The sequence below is a fragment of the Centruroides vittatus genome, unplaced genomic scaffold (assembly GCF_030686945.1).
Source record: "Centruroides vittatus isolate TY-2023 unplaced genomic scaffold, ASM3068694v2 contig_2682, whole genome shotgun sequence".
Classification (NCBI taxonomy): domain Eukaryota; kingdom Metazoa; phylum Arthropoda; class Arachnida; order Scorpiones; family Buthidae; genus Centruroides; species Centruroides vittatus.
The window spans coordinates 981925-1003862 of NW_027121707.1; the positions used below are offsets into that span (position 1 = coordinate 981925).

The following is a 21938-nucleotide window of genomic DNA, read 5'->3' on the forward strand; positions in this document are numbered from 1 at the left end:
CGAGTTTTGTGTAGAAACACTAATGTGATCACACCTGTACTTAATGTAGGACGGCGATCATATTCTTGCATCCTTTTTACCTATGAACACTGGTAGTTGGGAGTGGGTTCGCGCCTCACCAACGGGATTGACCAAATGAAATTTTGGGTTTTATTTACGTTAGTAACACTTAAATAGGGACCAGTTTTCCGTAGAAAGCCCTACCGGGTAGTATCGCCCATCTGTCGCGTTGCCGCATACAAAATGAAACAAAACAAATAAAAGATAAGCTAAGAAAACAACTAACCTGCAAAAATACGTAAGAAATTACAAGATAATTTAGAATTAATTAGCAACGGGCACCATCCACTTTGTTGAAGAGTATAGTCGAAGATTGGTTGGCTTATAAAATAAGGGGATGAATCCACTTGATACTGGGGGAGAGCAAATATAAATGAAGTACTGCAGTTGAATAATCCAACAGACAATTAAAATACGATTGTCTCCACCAGAATAGAGACAAACAGTTGGATTTCACAGTATTAAAATATAAATGTAAGTGTGCAAAAAACCTAAATCAGTGATAATCATACAAATAGTTGAAGGGTAAAGTAGAAAATTTGTTGAGGGGTAAAGATAGCGGGATGAGCCGGCTTGTTATAAATAAGTAAACGTATGCAAATAAATGTTCAGCTGTACAATCCAACGGACATTGATTATACAATTATCTCTATTAAAGCAAAACAAAGAGTCGAAATTTTCTGAATTGAAAAATGAATAATAAATACGGTAAGTCCGTAAAAGCCAAAATCAGCGACACTTTGACAGGGAAATCAATCTGGAAAAAGACGTAGAAAATTATAATTTACAATTAGTTAAAATAACATTAATTTATGAGGTTTTTAAAAAACTATTTCTGTTAGGTAGATACCTTTTAGGTTAGGGGCCTCCTTTTATAAAACCCATTATGTATTCGGCAGGCTCACAATGATGGTAAATGAGAGGGCTCAATGATAGCCCGATGGACGATGCCGAAAAACTCCTAAGATTTTTCAACCCATTGGGATTCAATCCCAACTCCCCAGAGTGGTAGAATACTACCTTAAACGCTAGGCTATCCGGCCGACGAATTAATTGCATATTAGCGAGGTTGAGGCCGAAGTTTAAAACGGGAAAACGTGTACGTCGGACGTTCGGCGCTGCTTTCCTGTAAGCCTAGAAGTTTGACAATGGTGTTTGGAAAGTCGAGCATGATTCCACTGACTTTCCAAACGCCATTGTCAAACTTCTAGGCTTACAGGAAAGAGGCGCCGAACGTCCGACGTATACGTTTTCGCGTTTAAAACTTCGGCCTCAACCTCGCTATTATCTTATAATTTTTGCATCTTTTTGAAGATTGCTTTTCCCGTCATAGTGTCATCGATATTGGCTTTTTTACGGATATATTTCTTATTTACTTTTCAATTCAGCGAATTCCAACCGTTCGTTTCTTCTGTAGCGGAGCTAATTGTATCATCATAGTTCGTCGAATTGTACAGCTGCAGCATGTTTATTTACATACGTTTACCCACCTGTAATGAGCGGATTCATCCCGCTATCTTTATCAGTCAACTACTTTTCGACTTTTACCCTTTAACTTTTTGGATGATATTTACTGATTTTGGCTTTTTATGAGGGCAAGAACCAGTACGGACCCCAAATTTCCTCCGGGCTCAGGAAAAATCCCTAGCTACCCGAATCCCACCAGTAGCTGAGTGTATAAAACCACTGATCATTGACCACGGGTTGACCACGCGAAGTTTTTCGTTAAGTAAACTTAAACAGAGGCCAATTTCCCATTGAAAGTCCTCCCGGGAGGCACTTCCCATCGAGGGATTGAATTACAGTGATACCTTGGTTTTCGTCGATAATCTGTGCGAAAACACTCGGCGAAATCCGAAACCGACGAAAACCGAGGCAATTATTTCCATATGAATCAATGTAAATCCAATTAATTCGTTCTAGACATTCCAAAATACATACCAAAAGCACATTTTATAGAGAATTAATATAGCATTAAATACTAAAAGCAATAGGAAATTAACATAAAAGACTAATTAGCATAAAGATAAAAGCATTAAGATTAAAGATAAGATAATTAGCATTAAGATGAAAGCAATAGAATTATGCGGCTAGACACGCGGGGTAATGTCTTGTCTTGTAGAAGCTAGTTGGACACGAGCTTCTAGCCTATATCGCCCCGTGGTAAAGTGTGACGTAATTGTCACGTAATAATAGTTGTATGCGTTTATGATGGTCGTATCGAGGGGAATAATTCTTTCCGAGAAATCCGTAATAGGGTAACTAACGTGGAGAAAACCCGGAAAACTTCACGTGGCCAGCCCGCCCTGGCGAAGCGCGAAACCACGACCGAACTCCTAGTGTTCAGGGAACGGAACCGTTGGCCAATGGTGGGCCGTCGCGGGGTAATGTTCACACAATGAGAAATAACGCCACACTGCGCCGGAAGACGCGTGGGTCGCCCTTTGTTTTCGCAAAATTAGCAGCGAGGTCACTTGAGCACGCCGACGAAATCCGAGGCAATCGACGAAAACCGAGACAGATTTTTCGCGAAAAAAATCGACGAAAACCGAAACCAACGATAACCGAAGTCAACGAAAACCAAGGTATCACTGTAGTTGTTTATGGCAATGTGACACTTGGGCAATCTATCTGGATGCCGATGAGTATTTATAATACAGAAACACTATCGGAAGTTATCGGTTTTTTTATTTTATGTTTTTTCAGAGTAGCTTCGTAAATTAATTAATTTTATATTAAACGGAAACGAATTTTAAAAGATTTATCTCTGTTATATTTTGTCGAAATTCTTTTAATATTTTGACGTTAGGTGGTACCCGTCACGTGGCGCGAAATCGAAAGTGACACGTTGCACATTTTATTTTCTGTGTTTACGAATAAGATGATACAATGGCTCAGAAAGTATTTATAATTCCAAGTGAGTTTGCAATTGCAACGAATTTTATGGTGTCACGTGGAAATATATATATATAAAAAATAAAATTTATGCGTTAAAACATCTTAAAATAAGTTCTGTTAATTAACCACGTGTCGTAATTGAGGGACAACGTGGTCTGAAATGGACAAATGCCATGTTCTTAGGAACAGTTTATAAATTAAAAAAAAAATTTACAAAATTCTTTTTGGAAACGAAGTACTTGCACTTCCTCGTTATAGAGCAAAGCAAGTCTTGGTTTATTTTTAAAATGTACAATTGTATTGATTTCTATAACGTAAATGAATTTATGTTCTAGAAGTCAAGAATTTTAGAATGAATACCTTTGAGGGCCAAGCAGTTCTGTTTCCCAAACACTGGGATTTCGGTGGTGGGTTTGCACCTTGCCATGATGGGCTAGCCACTGGACTTTCCTGGGTTTTCTTCATGTCCGTACTGCCTGGATATGTGCCAGTTGCCCTTAAAAAGACCTCCCAGAAGGCATTCCCCTAGGCAGATTGCTCAACTGTTGCATTGCCATAACTTAAACAAACACTTCTGGCAAAATGTTAGCGGGGCTGGCTCGGATGCGAGTTTTTCAAGCTGTGGACTGCAGTCCTGCGATTGACGAAGCCCTGTACTTTCAAATTTCTAAGAAAATTTTAAAAAATTCTATTTTGTAAATATTTTGGGGCTCTGATAATATTTTTTTTTCCTGCAAAACTCCCAGTCGGCCCTAGTTGATTGAAGACGTACCAAAAATTGTGTTTGTGGGACAATTTATGGGATTTAGGGATGAGGCTCTGGAATGTGGGATTGTTGACAGCTGTGTAAAATTCATGCTTTAATAGGAATGCTACCCACAAATCTAATAAATTACGTGCTTTGATAATTACTGGGTACATTTTTGAATGTGAATAACAAATTTCTGATATTATTTATTGAAGTCTAAATATTGATACCAAGTTCCATTGTGAGTATCGAATGAATTATAAGTAGTTTTTAGATGGCATTTTTTGGTTTAAATGCAGAGCTATCAACCTGTAAGTTTACAGCTTGACTCCAATTGTGCTCTAGAAGTCGTCGGTGCGATGGTGTTTCTCGTGGTTTATGAACTTAAGCTGTCTCTAGTAAAATGAACACAGTTGATTTTTAACATTTTGAGAAATAGTTCTGGGTTTTTTCATTTAAATTTTACCCCGTTTTTGAAGGTCTTTAAAATTTCAGGGGCTATATCTTGTGAAAGTTTACATGTAGAGCAGGGGTGGCCAACTTTTGTGCACATAAGATCTACTTTTTATCGTAAAAATTGTCAGGATCGACTTGTCATAGGCATAGTCTAAGTGGGGAGGAGGAAGTGTGAAATACATACTATGTTTATACACTGTTTCAGTACGAAGTGTGCACTCACTGCTTATGAGTCGAGTCATAACTGCATGCATACAGTTGCGTTCGGTTACAAATATAATACATTAAGTCAAGACATTGCTAGTGATCGACCAAAATTGGCTTGGCGATCGACCGGTCAATCGCGATCGACTTGTTGGCCACCCCTGATGTAGAGCATAGGTTATTTTGATTGTTTTTACTCTTATAGAGCTCTGCGGAGCTACAGTTTTACCATTAATTTGTTTTTTCTTTAGAAAATTTAATTGATGACGAGGAAGAATCGGAAAACACGTACAGAATAACAACATTGAAATGTTTAAAAACAGGTAGAGAATTTTATATAAATAATATGATAAAAACTGATTTAATAAATATAAATATTCTTTAATATTCTAACTGTAGTAGTAAATAGTATGTTGCTTAATAAAAGTTTATTAAAAAAAAAAACAAATCTTTTTAGAGAATTTAATATCTCACTTTTGAATTAATCTACTTTCGGGGGAACTTATTACTAAAAAATCTGTGTGTGTTGTTTAGTAATAAATTTACATATTCTTCGGCATCCTGTCTATTTCTTACCATTGATATTCCAATGTTTATTGGTGACGATCATTTTTTATTTGGCTAAAGAAGATACAACACAAATGATTTTCCTGATTATAAAGGAATAAAGCATGATCGTGATGAATCCTCAATTGATGAAGTCTATTCCCAATACGGAAAGTCGAATCCTTTGCACCTGAAGTCGATTTGAAATCAGAAGAATGTGTTTGACACCAAGAAACATCAAAATGTTCAGAGTAAGAAGGGACAGGACACCAAAGAATTCGTAAATGTGGATCTAAAGAAGAGTGAGATTGAGAAGAAGGAAAGTTAGAAAAATTTTCACAAAGATAAATTTAATTTATAACATTTTCAAAGTGCTTTTAAATATCTTGCTTTCTTATTCCAATAAAGTAGATTTATTTTTATAAATTCAAAACCTAATTATGTCATAAATTATTTCCTCAGGTAATCCAGTAAAGTATATTTTCGACGAAAAGAAATATCAGCTGCATGAAATACTTCAATTTCAGAATCGTAAAAATTCATGGCTTATTGATGATTCTGTGGAACAAGGTAAACAGATATGTAGAAGTTTATTCAAAGCTGATGATAAAATTATTACAAAATAATTTAAAAATTCATGTTGTGAGTATTAATCTTTAATGACAGGTGACAATGCTTAAACCTAGAGGTTTGTGCAAACAATACAGGTACTCCACACTTTACGACCTATCTGCTTAACGACCAATCGAGTTTTGACCTGCAATTCGGGGAATCCCCTTTCTCAGCTCGAGGGTCGGTCAGTGGCGAATGGTGACATGCGCACTAAGCTTACTATAATTGGCTAATAGTCTTTTTATGAATAAATTTGACGTTTGTTGCATAATTTGTATAATTTTACAACGATCCTATATTCTCGACGCAAGCTCCTTGCTTATCGACCAATTCGCTTAATGGCATAGTCGTTGGAACGGAACTCCATCGTAAAGTGAGGAGTACCTGTATTAACTAATATAAAACTAAGTATTTTGTATTTTATCTTAAACATTTTATATAATTTGTAAGAATTATATGTTAAAATTTGAAAAGAAAACAAAATAAATAACAGGTTTGAAAAGGTTTAAAAAGATCCAAAAGTTCAAAATGAAGTATCAAATGCATTGTAATAAATGTTAAAATGATAATTTCTCCAAATAAAGTATGTAAAAATTGCATGACAATTAAAGATTTTATCAGCATATTGGGAAAAATGCTTATGAAATATAATTTAAAAAAAAAAAACACTTACAAGCACGACACAGGAGCTGCTTAAGTCATTTTGCTGGAAACAAATCACTCATCCCCGTAATCCAGACTTAGTGACCAAAGTGATTTCTATATATTCTGGCACCTTGACATTTCTTGGCGCCAGAGTGTCGGCAGCAACGACGAGGGAAAGCAGAATGTCTAGAAATGGTTCATATCACAGGCAGCAAAATTCAATTTTATGCCAAGATATGATAAATGCCTCAATTTGCATGGTTCGTTTTTGCAATGCCTCAACACACCAGTAACAGGCTCGTTTTTTGTTGTGTTGCGATTGTAGTATATTCCCAGTGTTGGTAGAGAGTCAAATAGTGTTGTAGTAAACACGAATATCTGTAAAATCTTCCATATATTACCAAATATTATTCAAATTTGTATGAATTATATTTAGTTTATTATTTTTAAAAATTCCTTTTTGCCAGTAGTTGGTTCTACATTTAAAGCCAGTTCATTGGATTTAAACAAATTAATTGATATATAGAAATTAAATCAATATTTTAGGGTGGTACGTACGACATTATCTAAGTTAGAACGTAATAGCATGTTAACGTAACTGCTGAGTTTTATAGCAATTGGTCAAACTGCCCGAGAGTGCGTAGCAAACGAACAAAAACATCATATAGATGAATTGATAGAGTGAAACACTATTCAAAGGTTATTTGGAGAAAATACTTCCTGTAATATTTTAAATAAGTGCTGGGTCTGTGATAATATTTTAATGATAGTTTAATTTATAACTTATGGATTATTAACTTTTATGGCTATACTTATTGTATGTTAAAAATGTATTATTTTAATATATCTTTTTACAGATGGTGTTATCTATGTTACTACTACAGTTGATCCACTTTTTTTGATATTACCTTATTTAAAAGAAGTAAGGAATTTTTTTTATGATTAAAAACGGATTGTATGTATATCTTTAGGACTTAGTATGTGTAATGTGTATGATCTGTACATTAATCAAATAATCACAATGATCTTAATCTTCTATTCATACAAAATATCTTTCAAGATTACATTCACAAAAGTCCTTGCAACTATAGGAGTGGGACATTGCGTAAAGATAAACCTAAGCACATCTATTACTGGTCTTATCAGAATTAATAGTCATCCTCTTTTAATCTATTATTTAAATATTTTTCCAATATTCGCCGAAGACATTCTCTAATATTTTTGATTGACAGCCGAGTTATGTATTTTTCTTTGTCGACAACATTTCCATATCTATATATATAATCGAGATGAGTTGATGATCATAATAATAATAATCAGTGCAGAGCCCAAACGGTTAGGAGTTGAAATTTTAGTACACAGTTAGGGTACGTCACGAGAATGCTCACTAAGAAGGGATTTTTCGAAATACCTCCCCACGGGGGAGAGGAACAGGATTAAGGCTTAACACTTCCATCAACAATGGAAGTGTCAACAATGGAATTGTTAAGAGAAAGCGATGTGCGAGACGCAGATGCAGTTTTTTCGTTTTTGTGGGAAATCGAACATATTTTTAGACCCATCTAAAAATTCTGTAATTAGTCTGGAAACGGGAGGACCCAATTCTTGCATTCTGTGAAAATGGGTAAGATTGACTATAACGTAATAATCTTAATCTTGTTATCGTTACTTTTGCCCGAGCAATGCCAGGCCTACCTTCTAGTAAATTATAAAGGAAATCTGACATTTTGAAAATGAATAAATTTTTAAAAAAAATCAAATACTCTACACGTGTTATGTGTCTTCTCTTATACTCAAACACTTAAAACTTTTTTGTTTTTTTTTTGCTTATATTTTAAGTGTGTCTAATTAAATTTGTTATTTGTTCATTTAACTTAGTTAATAAATATCATTATTGTTCTTTGAGAATCATCGGCCATTATTTGCATTGCGACAATACGAAGTTCAACATTTCATGGTTTTCGTTACGATGCTTTTAAAGTATCAGCATATTTAATACAGTTTCTTTTGAATTATAAAAAGTTAATTTTATATTATTTATTTTTAGGTTTATTCACCTCTTGATCAATTATTTGTAGACGAAAGTTTTCCCGATTATAAGATTCTTCCTCAATGCTGTTTAAGTCGAATCGATTTAATTACAGATAAAAAAGGTAACATTTAATATCTTATTGTTAAATTACATAAACTTTGGCACCATATTTTGAGAAATAGCTAAAAAAAATTTATATTTTTATTTCTGAATATTCTGTGCAATTTTTTACCAACGATACATTCGGTATGGAGAACTGAACACTGAAAAAGTACTTTTAAGCATGAGAGATTGTTAGGGGAGCTGAAGAGATCATGACTGAATGAAATGAACATTTCTTTTGGACTTTGCATGCTGCAACACGCTAGCACTCGGTGGTGACCTATTAGCAATTTTGTTAGAAGTCTTCAGCTCTATATGGTAGTGAATAGTGGGATATTAGAGGCCATTTTCAGGTTTTGATAGCATTTGGAAAGCCATTGATATTTGATGAGCTTTTGGACAGCTTCTGCTTCCCAAATTACCGTCTCCAACCTTGCTTTATGAGTCATTGACTGACTGACGGGAGCAAAAAAGATTGGAGAGAAATTTCATTCCATCAGCTATCCCCTGCCGCTTTGCTGTCATAAATGTTTTAAAACAGATTGTGTATGTTAAGAGTAAATTCTATTCTGTAGTTTAAAATTATTTAGTCAAATATGGCAGTTATATTTCAATCATTACATTATTAATGTGATTTTTAATGTAAATCTTACTTTGTTTCAGAATTTGGAGATGAATCACTGTATAAATATAGTGAAGTAAAGACAATTCAGTGGTTAAAATTAAAGTTTGAAAACTTAGTTTTGTTATTAAAAGAAAAAGAAATAGAATGTTCAAATGGATCCAAGGTTGCAGGCTTAGTATTAAAGAATAAATCTCAACAAATAGAAAGTAAGAATTAAAGTTTTAATCTGTATAATTTTAATTATTCAGGCAAAAAATCAAGTTATTTTTTAAGTAAAAATTTATATTCGTACTTAAAACTGCTCTTAATTAAACTAATACCATTATTAATTCTCATTAAAGTAATTAAAAGCAGAACAAAACAATTGGTGATTTAACAAATATAAAATATAATTACGACTATACAAAGTTGAAGACTTTGTCTTGTCTTTAATCCGCCGTTCGCACCATCAGCAATCCTTTTAAATTTCACAAACTCCTGGAGGCGACCTTTCCTTAGAGGCTTCAATCTCCGTAAAAGAATGTCTTCAACTTTGTATAGTCGTAATTATATTTTATATTTGTTAAATGTAAATAAACGCCGGCCATGTTACGTATTTAATTTTTTACTTTAAAATGTAATAATTTAACTGTGGCAATAGCACTAGAGGACGCTTTTTACCTGTTTTACATTCTTTTACGGAGATTGAAGCCTCTAAGGAAAGGTCGCCTCCAGGAGTTTGTGAAATTTAAAAGGATTGCTGATGGTGCGAACGGCGGATTAAAGACAAGACAAAGTCTTCAACTTTGTATAGTCGTAATTATATTTTATATTTGTTAAATGTAAATAAACGCCGGCCATGTTACGTATTTAATTTTTTACTTTAAAATTGGTGATTTGTTTTAATGGTTTTTTTTTGTGTGTTAATTTGTTTCGTTGCCGAAGATGTCACCATTAAATATATCACTTCAATTTTATCAGATGTGTGTAATAAGGTCCGAAGAGAGGTGAATAGCCTGAAATGTCTATCCTTTTTATGTAATAATGTCTACGTAATGAATCAGCTGTGTTTTTTTGATAAGTTCTTCATGACAAGAAACAATTGAATACTAACGAACAAAACATATTCAGTTTATTGATGTTAAAAATCGAAAGTAAATGAGTTTTAATAGACTGAAAAGTTTTCAATGTGTACAGAAATATCGTCATCGTGAAACAATTTTAGAAGCAATTAGTTAGAATTTCAACTCTTAACTGTGTGTAAAATCAAAATAAAAATCAAATGACATTTTTTTTGTATCAGCAAAAGTATTTTTTATAAAATATAAACAAATTAAGAGTGTACGTACAGTAAGATAAGATTATAATAGATAAGAATTTCAATTATGTTAAGAGTCGATATAAGATCAGGTCAGTGTTACCTATGGTTCCAAGATGGCGGCTCATCTCTGATTCCAGCAAATTGAAGGGAAACAGCGGGATGCACATTCTAACCTAATCTAGCCTATTCTAATAAATTACCATAATTATTACCAACAAAATTTTTAGAATAGTTAGGTTAGGTTAGGTTAGGTTAGAATGTGCGTCCCCACTGTTTCCTTGTTGGAATCAGAAATGAGCCGCCATCTTGGAACCATAGGTAACATTAACCTAAGATCATCCAATACTCTGGCAGAAAATACAAAGGATGGTTAATATGGTTGTTTTTTGTTATTAATAGTGACCCAAACAAAAATCTGTTTTAGATCATAGATTCATTTTAATGAAGTTAACATTCTTCCCTTGTGGTACAGTACATATCCATCATGTATTATGTATTTCATAAGCTTATGTGATGGTTTGTAACATAATTTTGTTGTTATAATAAATGCATCTTTAATTGTCTAGACCAGTAATAGTGAACCTCTGACCTGTGGGTCATCCAATGACCTTTGCAACAATATTAAGATACCACATCGAATGTTTAGAACATAGTGAGGTTGAGGCCAAAGTTTTAAACGCGAAAACGTGTATGTCGGACGTTCAGTGCCACTTTCCCATAAGCCTAGACGTTTGACAATGGTGTTTGGAAAGTCGGTGGAATCATGCTCGACATTCCAAACGCCATTGTCAAACTTCTAGGCTTACAAGAAAGCGGCGCCGAACATCCGATGTACACGTTTTCGAATTTAAAACTTTGGCCTCAACCTTGCTAATACTAGAATTTATAAATAATTTTAAAAATGTTAGAAGTGTTGAACACACCTTTATTTAGTTTCAACTAAATAAAGGTGGAAAAAGCCATGTGATTGTTATTAACACGATTTTGTGTTCAACACTTCTAAGACAATACAACACGGTTTCACAACAAATCAAATTTTAAAAATATTTTGTAGATGTCAAAACTTTGTGTATGTTGTATGAGAGCTGAGTCATAAAGCTGTTATGAAAAGTCTTAATAATAAACCTCAGAGGTTAAATAAAGCAAAATTTGTAAGCATTTTTTGTTATTTTTAATTATTCAAATTAAACATTAGACTCACAGTTTGGAGTTAATCAATTTTGAATTCAGTTTTAACCCATCTTCAGAGAAAGTTTGCAATTGCTTGTCTACATTCTAGAGTTTGCATCTAAACATTGCAATGAGTTGTCTAAATAAGTTCTAAATAAGTTAGATGGAAATACTAGGAAATAAGTCCTGTGTATCAACATGCTAATAGTTGTATGCATGAATATTTGTAGCTGAAATACAACTTTAGGGTAATATTAGGAGGAGTATAAATTCGTGAAATATCTCAAACTTCAAATCGTGTTCCTGGTGAAAAATTTGCACATCTAAAAATGAAATTGTATGTTGTTTTTTGTGTTCAAAAGTTAATGGTAGGGTCTTTGTTTTTCAAGTGTATCGCAAGCCTGATAATGTTGACTCATACATACATTGGTAGTTGTTGATATCCCCACATATTGTCATAAGTTGGTGGCCTGTTCACTTCTAAGAAGAGCTAGACACACACTTCATTGCACATGGTAGTTTGAGTATTTCATCCAGTCAGCCTTTGCCTGTGGTTTTCTTCTTTGGATCATAAAAGGCCTCGTTACAACAGTCTGTCTGATGGTCAATTGCTCAGTAGAGAGACAACGTAATACATCTGAGCAATGTTAGTGACAGATACATGGTCACAGGCAGATCTGTATCATCTGTGGGAGCCTTATGCTAGGTAAACAGCATCCAGCTATAAGTTAAATACTTATTAACTATCGTGTAACTGTTTAGAACAAATTAGGGCAGTGTGAATGATGGAGATAAGACAGGCATATACCTGGTCGGACTATCTTGGTTTGATAGAGATTTTCACCATAGAGGTTCAATGTACAGGTTGATATGACAATGAATGAAAGAACATGTTGATTTTACATGTAAAACAGGCTGAATCAGCACAGCTTAGTGCAATGGGCATTGGAACGTAATGTCGCAGTCCATGGAAAACTCCGGCTGTTATTAAAAGTGACATCAGCTCGGTTAGACCATCGAGCAATGCTTTATATGCCTTTTGACACAATATGTAAAAGTTTTATATTTATTTTGAATATTTTATGTTAAAATAATAATCTTAATTTAAAATTAAAATAGAATTATAAGGAATGTAAAATAAAATACATTATAAAATTTGCAGGAATACGTAAATGTGCTTATGAAATTATTTGTCAGTATCTTGATGATAAATATTGTCAAAAACTTTCAGAAGCTTTAAAGTAAGTAATATTATTTGTGCATATATATGTATATTTTAATTAAAAATTTTATGATAATTAATATTCATTCTTTTAAATTTTCTGTAGTATTTCTTTTGAAGTTGCCGACAGTGGAAGCCCTTCAGAATGTGAAAGAAAGGTTATATTAAATTATTAATTATATTATTACGAGAATCCAAATAATCGTTTGTTAAATTTTCTTTTGTTTTAAAACTTAACAACTTAATTTATCTGCTCCTAAAGAGAGATGTTGCTGCAAGATACAAAATTATTGGTTTACAGTTATGAACTACATAAACCAACAATTGTCTAACTTATAACTGTTTTGTATCAGCACCCTGTACGTCAGTGTTTCTCAAACTTTTTGGACCGCGACCCCCCTTCTGCACTTAAAAATTTCAAAGGACCCCCGAAGAATAAGTATGTGTCAAAAAACATCCCGAGGGAGGGGGTTAGGCTCGTATTTAAATATTTATATTATTTTTATTATTTATATGTGCAATTTATTTAAGTAAAAATTATTTTATATATTTTTTATTTCTATTATTTCTAAACATGAATCCATAGTAAATTTATAAAATACTTGAAAAAATTGATCTGGCATCAATTTTTCACGACCCCCTTGGGGGTTGCGACCCCCACTTTGAGAATCACTGCTGTACGTCACACCACCATGCTACATTATGACGATTTATTACACCTGTCTACACTGATAAGCTTGCTGCTCATACAGTTATAACGGCGTTTTCATCTTTATATTGTATAGCTTTAGGCATAGTTTTTAAGTTTACCGTTACCTTGTATAATTTTTTAATATAGCATTACCCTTAGTTCATACCAACTGATGAGGGACTATTTCCTATCGGGAAAATAGTCCGAAATGCATTTTGGGTTTTCGTTTCCATACTTATGTAGTAATTTTTGTGTTTATTAAATTGTTTTCACTTGATCCCCGAGTGTTTGTGCCCATCATTGGTCCAATAAGCCCTCACTATTATCTGCCTCATGGTTGTTGATAATTAAATTAATTATATATCACTTTAATATTACTAACTTATTAACAGGATTAAAATCAGGTGAGAGATGATGGGTTTTGTATATGCTTATGCAAGATCAAATACTTAGATAATGTTATATGTGAAAAATATAAAATATATTTCATTATAGAATACAGGTATACCTCGAGTTACATCGTTCTCGATTATACGTCGTTTGTCAAAAAAGTATATGGAAAAATAAAAATCAAGTTTAAGTCATTTTATTCGACTTTACATCCGTCCGCCACAAATATTGAAGTCGTAATATCACTAGAAAAGCGTTAAAAGCACATAAAATCATATTAAAATATGTACATTTACAGTAAATGTTAATATAATCATCATCAAATCCTAGAGAACGAAACATGAAAACATCTGTGTTTCTGTGTTGTCGTCTTATTTAGCGGTCTTTAAGTGCTCATTATTGGCGTTTTCCACCGTAGTTTCGACTTACGTCGTAACTACACGAGTAAATTTGACTTACGTCGCCTCTCCTGGAACCAATTACTGACGTAAGGCGAGGTATACCTATATAATATAAAATACACACTTTTTACATGGTCTGATTTTATACAATTTGAAATAATGCAGTTGACAAAAGAAAACTAAACCTTTTTTATGAAGAAAAAACAGTTTATTTGAAAATTTCTAAATTTAACTATTTGTTAAAATTGTGTTATTGCTAAAAGGTTACTATTTTTGTTGAAATCAAGAGTTCATTTATTTTTTTTAAGCAGAGTACAGTACAGTATGTACATCAGAGAATGCTGTATGTTGATTTTCTGTTTCCTCTGCTGCCTTGTGTTTACTATATTTATGTACAAATAATGTTAATAATGTGACAATATGCAAAGTGACCCCTATGCTTCCACATTACTTGAACAAAGGGTCAAGACTATGTCAGGATAGAAGACACTGCACAGTAACTAGAGCTGTATTTGTTTAATGTCTGTGTTGTTGCTAGGTCACGCAAGCAGTTGCATGTGCAAGCAATCGGATTTGGGAGGGAGGAGATCTGAGAAATGGCGAGTAGGAAGCGAATCACACAGATGCCGATTTAACAACTAATAATAATTTATTTGAAAAGAAAAAAGGATTACATGATATATACACAATATTAGGTCAAAATAACTGACCTATACACCCTAGGTGGGTCACGAGAGAGAGAGTTTACATGATATTGCGTGTAGATGTAAATACCTGAAGTTTAGTTGGTCTGCTAGTAGACATGGTAACCTCCCTTTCCTGGGAGTAAAGGTGAAGTCTAGAATAGTCCCAGGTTTTGGCGACAAAGTTAGTCCTGATTTTGTCGAAACCGTGTTGTGTTTGATTAGTGTGTACAGGCACGATGAAGTGACGTTTATTTTTTCAACACTAGGCTAGTTGAATCTTTATTTAGTTAGAACGTGTTTTTCTACATCGACGTTTCGGGCTTCAGCCCCTCATCAGCTAACTAAACATATATAAAAAATATATTTTCTACATGGCATAAATAAAAATCAAAAAACTAAAAACTCACATAAATTCTTTGTAGACCATACCTTGCTTTTGCATGGGTACTATACACACAGCAGAAATCGGACGACACTTAGGCTTTACATTTTCAATATCAATTTTTTCTCGCAACTTTAACTCCATAAAAACCAAACCGTTTTTTCATTTTATTACATAAATAAGATAACTTCTGTAGAAATTAAAAAATTAAAAACCAAAATTTACAAATTCCAAAGGTCGTTTTTACTACCTCATCGACCAATCCGACAATTTGCATATAGCACTGTGTGCCGTAAGTTGCACCTATTAACAAATTAATTAGCCAACATTTAGAAACCCTTAAGGGAATTACAAAGATTTTTAATTTACAATTTTTTATATTACAATAAATCACTATTTGGCTTAACGTTTACACTGTATATTTTTCTCTTTATCTAATTTACATAACATTAATACGGAACATTATTTCATTAAATAATTCTGTCTTTACCATTCGATTATCGCAAATTATAATAATTTAGTACATTTCTTCATATTATTTTCATTATATTATTTTTAACCAATTATTATGAATTTTAACGCTTAAGTTTTTATTTATACAACCTTGGTTTTTGTTTCGTAGTATTTCAACGCTTTCTTTAAATTTTCTATCATAAATCCTTTTCTCTTTATGTAAAATCTGTATATTTGATTGATTTATATTACAATTATTGATTACACAATGATCATAAAAAGCTGAGTTCAAACGACTATATTTTAAATCGGATATGTGTTCTTTAACACGCGTTTTTAATGTTCTTTTGGTTTCGCCTATGTAAAAACTATTATTCTCACAAGTACAGGGTATTTTATAGACGACATTTTTAATTTCATTTTTATCTTCTATATTATTTGTTGAACGTTGTTTCTGATTTAATCTAGATATTAAATTTTTATAATTTGGTGCAAGCTGTATGTTATTTTTTCTAAGTTCTTTATTAATCTTTTCATATTCAGATAAAAATGAAATTAAAAATGTCGTCTATAAAATACCCTGTACTTGTGAGAATAATAGTTTTTACATAGGCGAAACCAAAAGAACATTAAAAACGCGTGTTAAAGAACACATATCCGATTTAAAATATAGTCGTTTGAACTCAGCTTTTTATGATCATTGTGTAATCAATAATTGTAATATAAATCAATCAAATATACAGATTTTACATAAAGAGAAAAGGATTTATGATAGAAAATTTAAAGAAAGCGTTGAAATACTACGAAACAAAAACCAAGGTTGTATAAATAAAAACTTAAGCGTTAAAATTCATAATAATTGGTTAAAAATAATATAATGAAAATAATATGAAGAAATGTACTAAATTATTATAATTTGCGATAATCGAATGGTAAAGACAGAATTATTTAATGAAATAATGTTCCGTATTAATGTTATGTAAATTAGATAAAGAGAAAAATATACAGTGTAAACGTTAAGCCAAATAGTGATTTATTGTAATATAAAAAAATTGTAAATTAAAAATCTTTGTAATTCCCTTAAGGGTTTCTAAATGTTGGCTAATTAATTTGTTAATAGGTGCAACTTACGGCACACAGTGCTATATGCAAATTGTCGGATTGGTCGATGAGGTAGTAAAAACGACCTTTGGAATTTGTAAATTTTGGTTTTTAATTTTTTAATTTCTACAGAAGTTATCTTATTTATGTAATAAAATGAAAAAACGGTTTGGTTTTTATGGAGTTAAAGTTGCGAGAAAAAATTGATATTGAAAATGTAAAGCCTAAGTGTCGTCCGATTTCTGCTGTGTGTATAGTACCCATGCAAAAGCAAGGTATGGTCTACAAAGAATTTATGTGAGTTTTTAGTTTTTTGATTTTTATTTATGCCATGTAGAAAATATATTTTTTATATATGTTTAGTTAGCTGATGAGGGGCTGAAGCCCGAAACGTCGATGTAGAAAAACACGTTCTAACTAAATAAAGATTCAACTAGCCTAGTGTTGAAAAAATAAACGTCACTTCATCGTGCCTGTACACACCAAAGTTAGTCCTATTAGGACGCAATTAAGTATTCCGTTTCGGTGACGATGACGTTAATCCAACTAGGAGTCACAGCATGAATGTGATGGGTTAGGAGCTGGTGACGACTTCTGTTAGAGGACTGGGTGATGATGTAACCATCAGAGGAATGGGTGGCGACTGCCTCAATGGGCCATTAATTATTATATTAAAGTCGGTAGCATACAGCCAGGAGGCCAAAAGGTTGTGGGAAAGCATTGCTTTTGGCATCGAGAACATGTAAAACAAGATTTTTCTCAAGTAAAAGTTGGCATTTATCGAATGGCAATTATCAAATATATATACAACAAAAATTGTACTATTTTGTAATGAAATCGGGTTCCCACAATAAAAATTATATTAGAGTAAGAAAGCTCATGTTTCTTTTGTAAATTATTAATTTATTTTTTCATTTCGTTGAAGTTGTGGATCCTATCAAGCATTTTCCCACAGGATGTACGTACTGTATATTTTTACATGCTTTTTCTTATATGGTGTTCTTCAGAATGTATCCACCATGTGAAGAGAGGGATAGGTTTATATTTCAATTACAGAAAATGTTTGTTATACTTACCAATTTTGTATTATAATCATGGTATTAAATCTTCATTTTATTGTACTCTACAGGTTAACATTAAAAAATCTGGCCATCAATAATCCGGTTCCTTCAGATTTCCGGCATGGATTTCGGAGCACACTTTCAAATTTACCACGTTGGCATGCCACTGTTTTCTGAAGAACACCTAACTAAAATTCTGTATAAACTTCTAAATAAAACAGTTCTTCTAAGAACTGTTTTATTCAGTTGATGAACATTAAAATTTTATTTGCTTTTCATTTAGTGTTTATTTTCTGTTAAATATATACGGCATATATAACTATAAAATATCTGGCACTCCTCAGATCCAAATGTTGCTGGATTTTTGAATGTAAATCTGTAATTAAAAATGACTGTTTGTAATTTTCTACTACATAATGTCAAGCATAACTAGATTAACTAAATATTTTTATCATTTGATGATAAACAATATACAGTGGACCTTTGTTATAGTGCTGCTCACTATAGCGCGCACTCAGTTATAGTATGGGCGATGCTCGCGATGTGATAAGCTCAAGCATGTTTATACAGGTTTGTGTGGCGTTAGTGGGTAGCGCATTTTATTGTTACTGCGTATTGAGTAATTGTGTATGTATTGAGTTCCTGCATATATTTTGAATAGTGTTTAATTATTGTATGCTTGTTGAGTAAAAGAAAAGCTTGATATTATTGAAAGTAAAGAGCCTGACATTATTGCCGCGTTACACCGCGCCGCTCGGTATAACGCGGTTACTATAACCGGGTGTTGTTTCCCGCCCAACATGCGCATTATATCGGGGGTCCACTGTATATATATTTTTGTGAGTGTCTTTACCCCATCCCAGATACAAGCAATGTCAATCTTTAGCTAAAGTGTGTCCTAATAAAAATTATGGTTTGCATAGGCCACAGCTTGGATCTGACCAATTAGTGTTGATAGGGCAAAAACTAATATTAATATCATATTTTTTTCTATTTAATTAATTTAAATTGTGAACATAACTAATAATAATTGCCTATTGTTGAATGTTGAAATTTTATGTCTGAATTATTTTAACGAAAATGATTTTAGAAACTTTTTTCCTTTGAAAGTATTTGAACAGTTATATTTGAAGTATTTTAATTATAATCAATATAAATTAAATTTATAATGTTTTTCAGAAGGCCAAAATGTCTGATTCTCAAGAACCTCTTGAAAATTATTTTGATCAATTTAATTACACTAATGCCAAAACCAGTAAGGTTAGTCATTTTGTTTTAGTGTTTACTGTATATTATAAATCACAAACTATAAAATGCAGATGGAGAGAAAATTTGAATATAGATACACGTTCATTATTAAGAGACGTACCAGGCACTCCCCTACTTATGAACAGGTTTTCTCATAAGTCGAAAACTAATCTAGAACGTATATTTGTACACAGAATAACCACGTATTGTTAGTGTTCGATCATTCAATGTACTCAGAATACATTATGCTCATTTACCCACTTGCTACCATTTAGTAGCAATTGCGTCACACAGCGTTTTTCACCTAACAGACTTAGTTTTAAAATGTCAAGTATAGTTTCCGCAGAAGTAGTGCCACACTTCTTGCATTTATTGCCACTGCTATATTTACGATTATGGTTTGAAGCACTAATTGTAAAAGTTTATAAAAATTGCAAATGATAGCAAAAAACGCCATTAATCCAACATTACTGACTTCGTTGCCACCTCACAAGCAGCAATGGAATGTTGGAATTCGCGCAAAAATGACAATATGCAATAGAAATAAATCCACATTCATTATTTATTGAATTATTCATTACTGGCTAAAGATTGACTTCAACACCATCTCATGACTGGCAAGAGAACTTCGGAATTTGCACAAAATTTAAGTTTTAGATGTATGGTCAAATTGTTTGCAAGTAGGGAAGCTCCTGTATTTTAAAATTTTCTGATTTAATTCAGTAATTAGTAATGTAATTATTTATAAATTTAAAAGTGGATAATATACAGTAGACTCCCCTATAACACGGGTTCATAACAACACGGTAAAATGTCATTGCCGACTCGTGTCGCAACAAGATTGGTCGAATCTGGACCAATAGCGGATATTGTACAAACCATCAAGTTTAAACGAGCACTGGACCTATAAAAAACATTTATTATTCAACGACCACAAAAATTATATTTTTATTAATGATGTTGCCGAAGTTAAGTTATTTTTCTGCGAAAAATTCGCTGATTGGGAAACACGCGCCCGCCGTTCGACGAGCCACTCCGCGACAAAAACAAGCTTAAACAATGGCGTCGTTGACAGTGCGCACTCGGTAAGTAATCCTACAATGTTTTGTTTCTAGCATAGTTTATATGGATTATTCCCAAAAAATTATTTGTGATTTGGAAATTTGAGTCAAATTTATCTAGAATCGATTAATTTTATGGAAGAAAACCTTTCAAACAGCCATAGCCCCTAAACTGCACACGTGCCGGGCTGTGATTGGCTCGTATATTTAAGTGACTCGTACAACACGGATTCATATAACACGGAACATATCTACCATGTTATAGGGGGGTCTACTGTACTTTACTGTATTTAATTGTTTTGATTAGTTTTAATTTTATGTATAATCAATCTAATCTGTAATTTTATTCAGAAGTTACAATATATTTATATTATGTGATAATTTCCTTTTACTGACATTAAGTATCTTTTCAGACAACCAAATTGACTGCATCTCAAAAGAAACTCTTGAAGGTCGATAAAAGAGGAATGAAAAATATCTCAAACTTTTTTGGCAAAAAATCGTGAAATTCCAGCCGTTAACAAAAAATTTCTTCAAACTATCATTTGATTTCTGCTCGAGAGGATTCGTCTTTGCTACTTTCTTAGGATCTTGTTCTTGACTTTTTTGGTTAACCAGAGAATTGCTTGTGGTGCTTTTCTTTAGAGAGAATGCAACAGAAGTCTGCTGCATTGCTTTTGAAGAAGAGCATTGAGAGTTCTCTGATTAACAAAAGAAGTTGAGGATCGTCCCACAGATGAATCAGATCCCGAGGAAGTAACAAGATGAGTCCTCTTGAGCAGAAATTAATCATGAAATCATTTGAAAATCAGAAGTGACAAGATTTCCTATGTTAAATATTTGTAAATATGTTGATTTATTTTTTAAAAAATATATAATTTTTACTCCTAGAAAGGTTGTTAAATTAAAATAATTTTGAATACACATTGTTATTGAAAAAATATATCAAATTATCCCGTAACAGACGTTAAATGCCCTAATTAATGTATAAAACGATGAAAAAAGTAAATAATGCAATAAAATTAAGGATACGATCCGAATGTGGCCAGACTCATTCAGTGCATGTCCCAAATTGTTTCAACGAATTTATAAAAGTAACAGATTGCATCATGCATACCCATACAGATGATATACACCATCATACAGTATGGCCATCTTTGTGTTTGAGCAACACAGCTGAGAAAAATTCATGGTCAATTGCTATATGCTGATCACAAACAACCAAACACCTTAAGTTGCTGAGAAAAATTTAATAAATAACAAATGTTTTCAGCCAAATCTGTTGGCCATCATCAGGTTAAACATATTCGAATGCAAACACAAAATGGAACAAAAAATTTAAATACAAATAAATAAAATAACGGATAAAATATACATATAAGAAAGTAAAAATTAAATATAAATAACAAAAATATATAAAAAATATGTATAGGTTAAATAATAAACTACACGAAACTCTAATAAATGCAAGAAGTGCATTTATCAATAAATTATACGAAATTCTGACAAATACAAGATATGCAGTGACAACAAAATCAAGGCATTAAATTAAGAGCTATCAAACCTCTTAATTAAATATTTCCATGCCGAAGGCAACCCTTCAGCATCCCTGGCATTAATGCAGGCATTATGTAATCTGCTCTTAAATATTTCAATTTTTTCGGCGCAAAACACTAAAGTCGGTGAGTGTACAGGTTTAATGATGTCTGCTTCACCCCACTTGACTACCGAGCCTTCAACCTGCACCATCTGAGATAGAATTGTGGCGTTAGATCTTTTGCTGATGTTGTATTTGTGCTCCCTCAATCTAATCCCTAAGCTTCTATTAGTAACTCCAATGTAGT

At 32.6% G+C, this 21938-nt stretch overlaps 1 protein-coding gene across 1 annotated transcript; it reads left to right on the forward strand.

Annotated features, from left to right (window-relative positions):
• Positions 1-2888: 2888 nt before the first annotated feature.
• Positions 2889-20988, forward strand: LOC136971712 (ribonuclease H2 subunit B). Its single transcript, XM_067266191.1, has 10 exons — positions 2889-2977; positions 4618-4689; positions 5375-5482; positions 7027-7091; positions 8217-8322; positions 8967-9134; positions 12561-12639; positions 12727-12778; positions 18965-19045; positions 20508-20988. The coding sequence occupies exons 1-10, from the start codon at positions 2950-2952 to the stop codon at positions 20598-20600; spliced, it is 852 nt and encodes a 283-aa protein (XP_067122292.1). The 5' UTR covers positions 2889-2949; the 3' UTR covers positions 20601-20988.
• Positions 20989-21938: the final 950 nt, after the last annotated feature.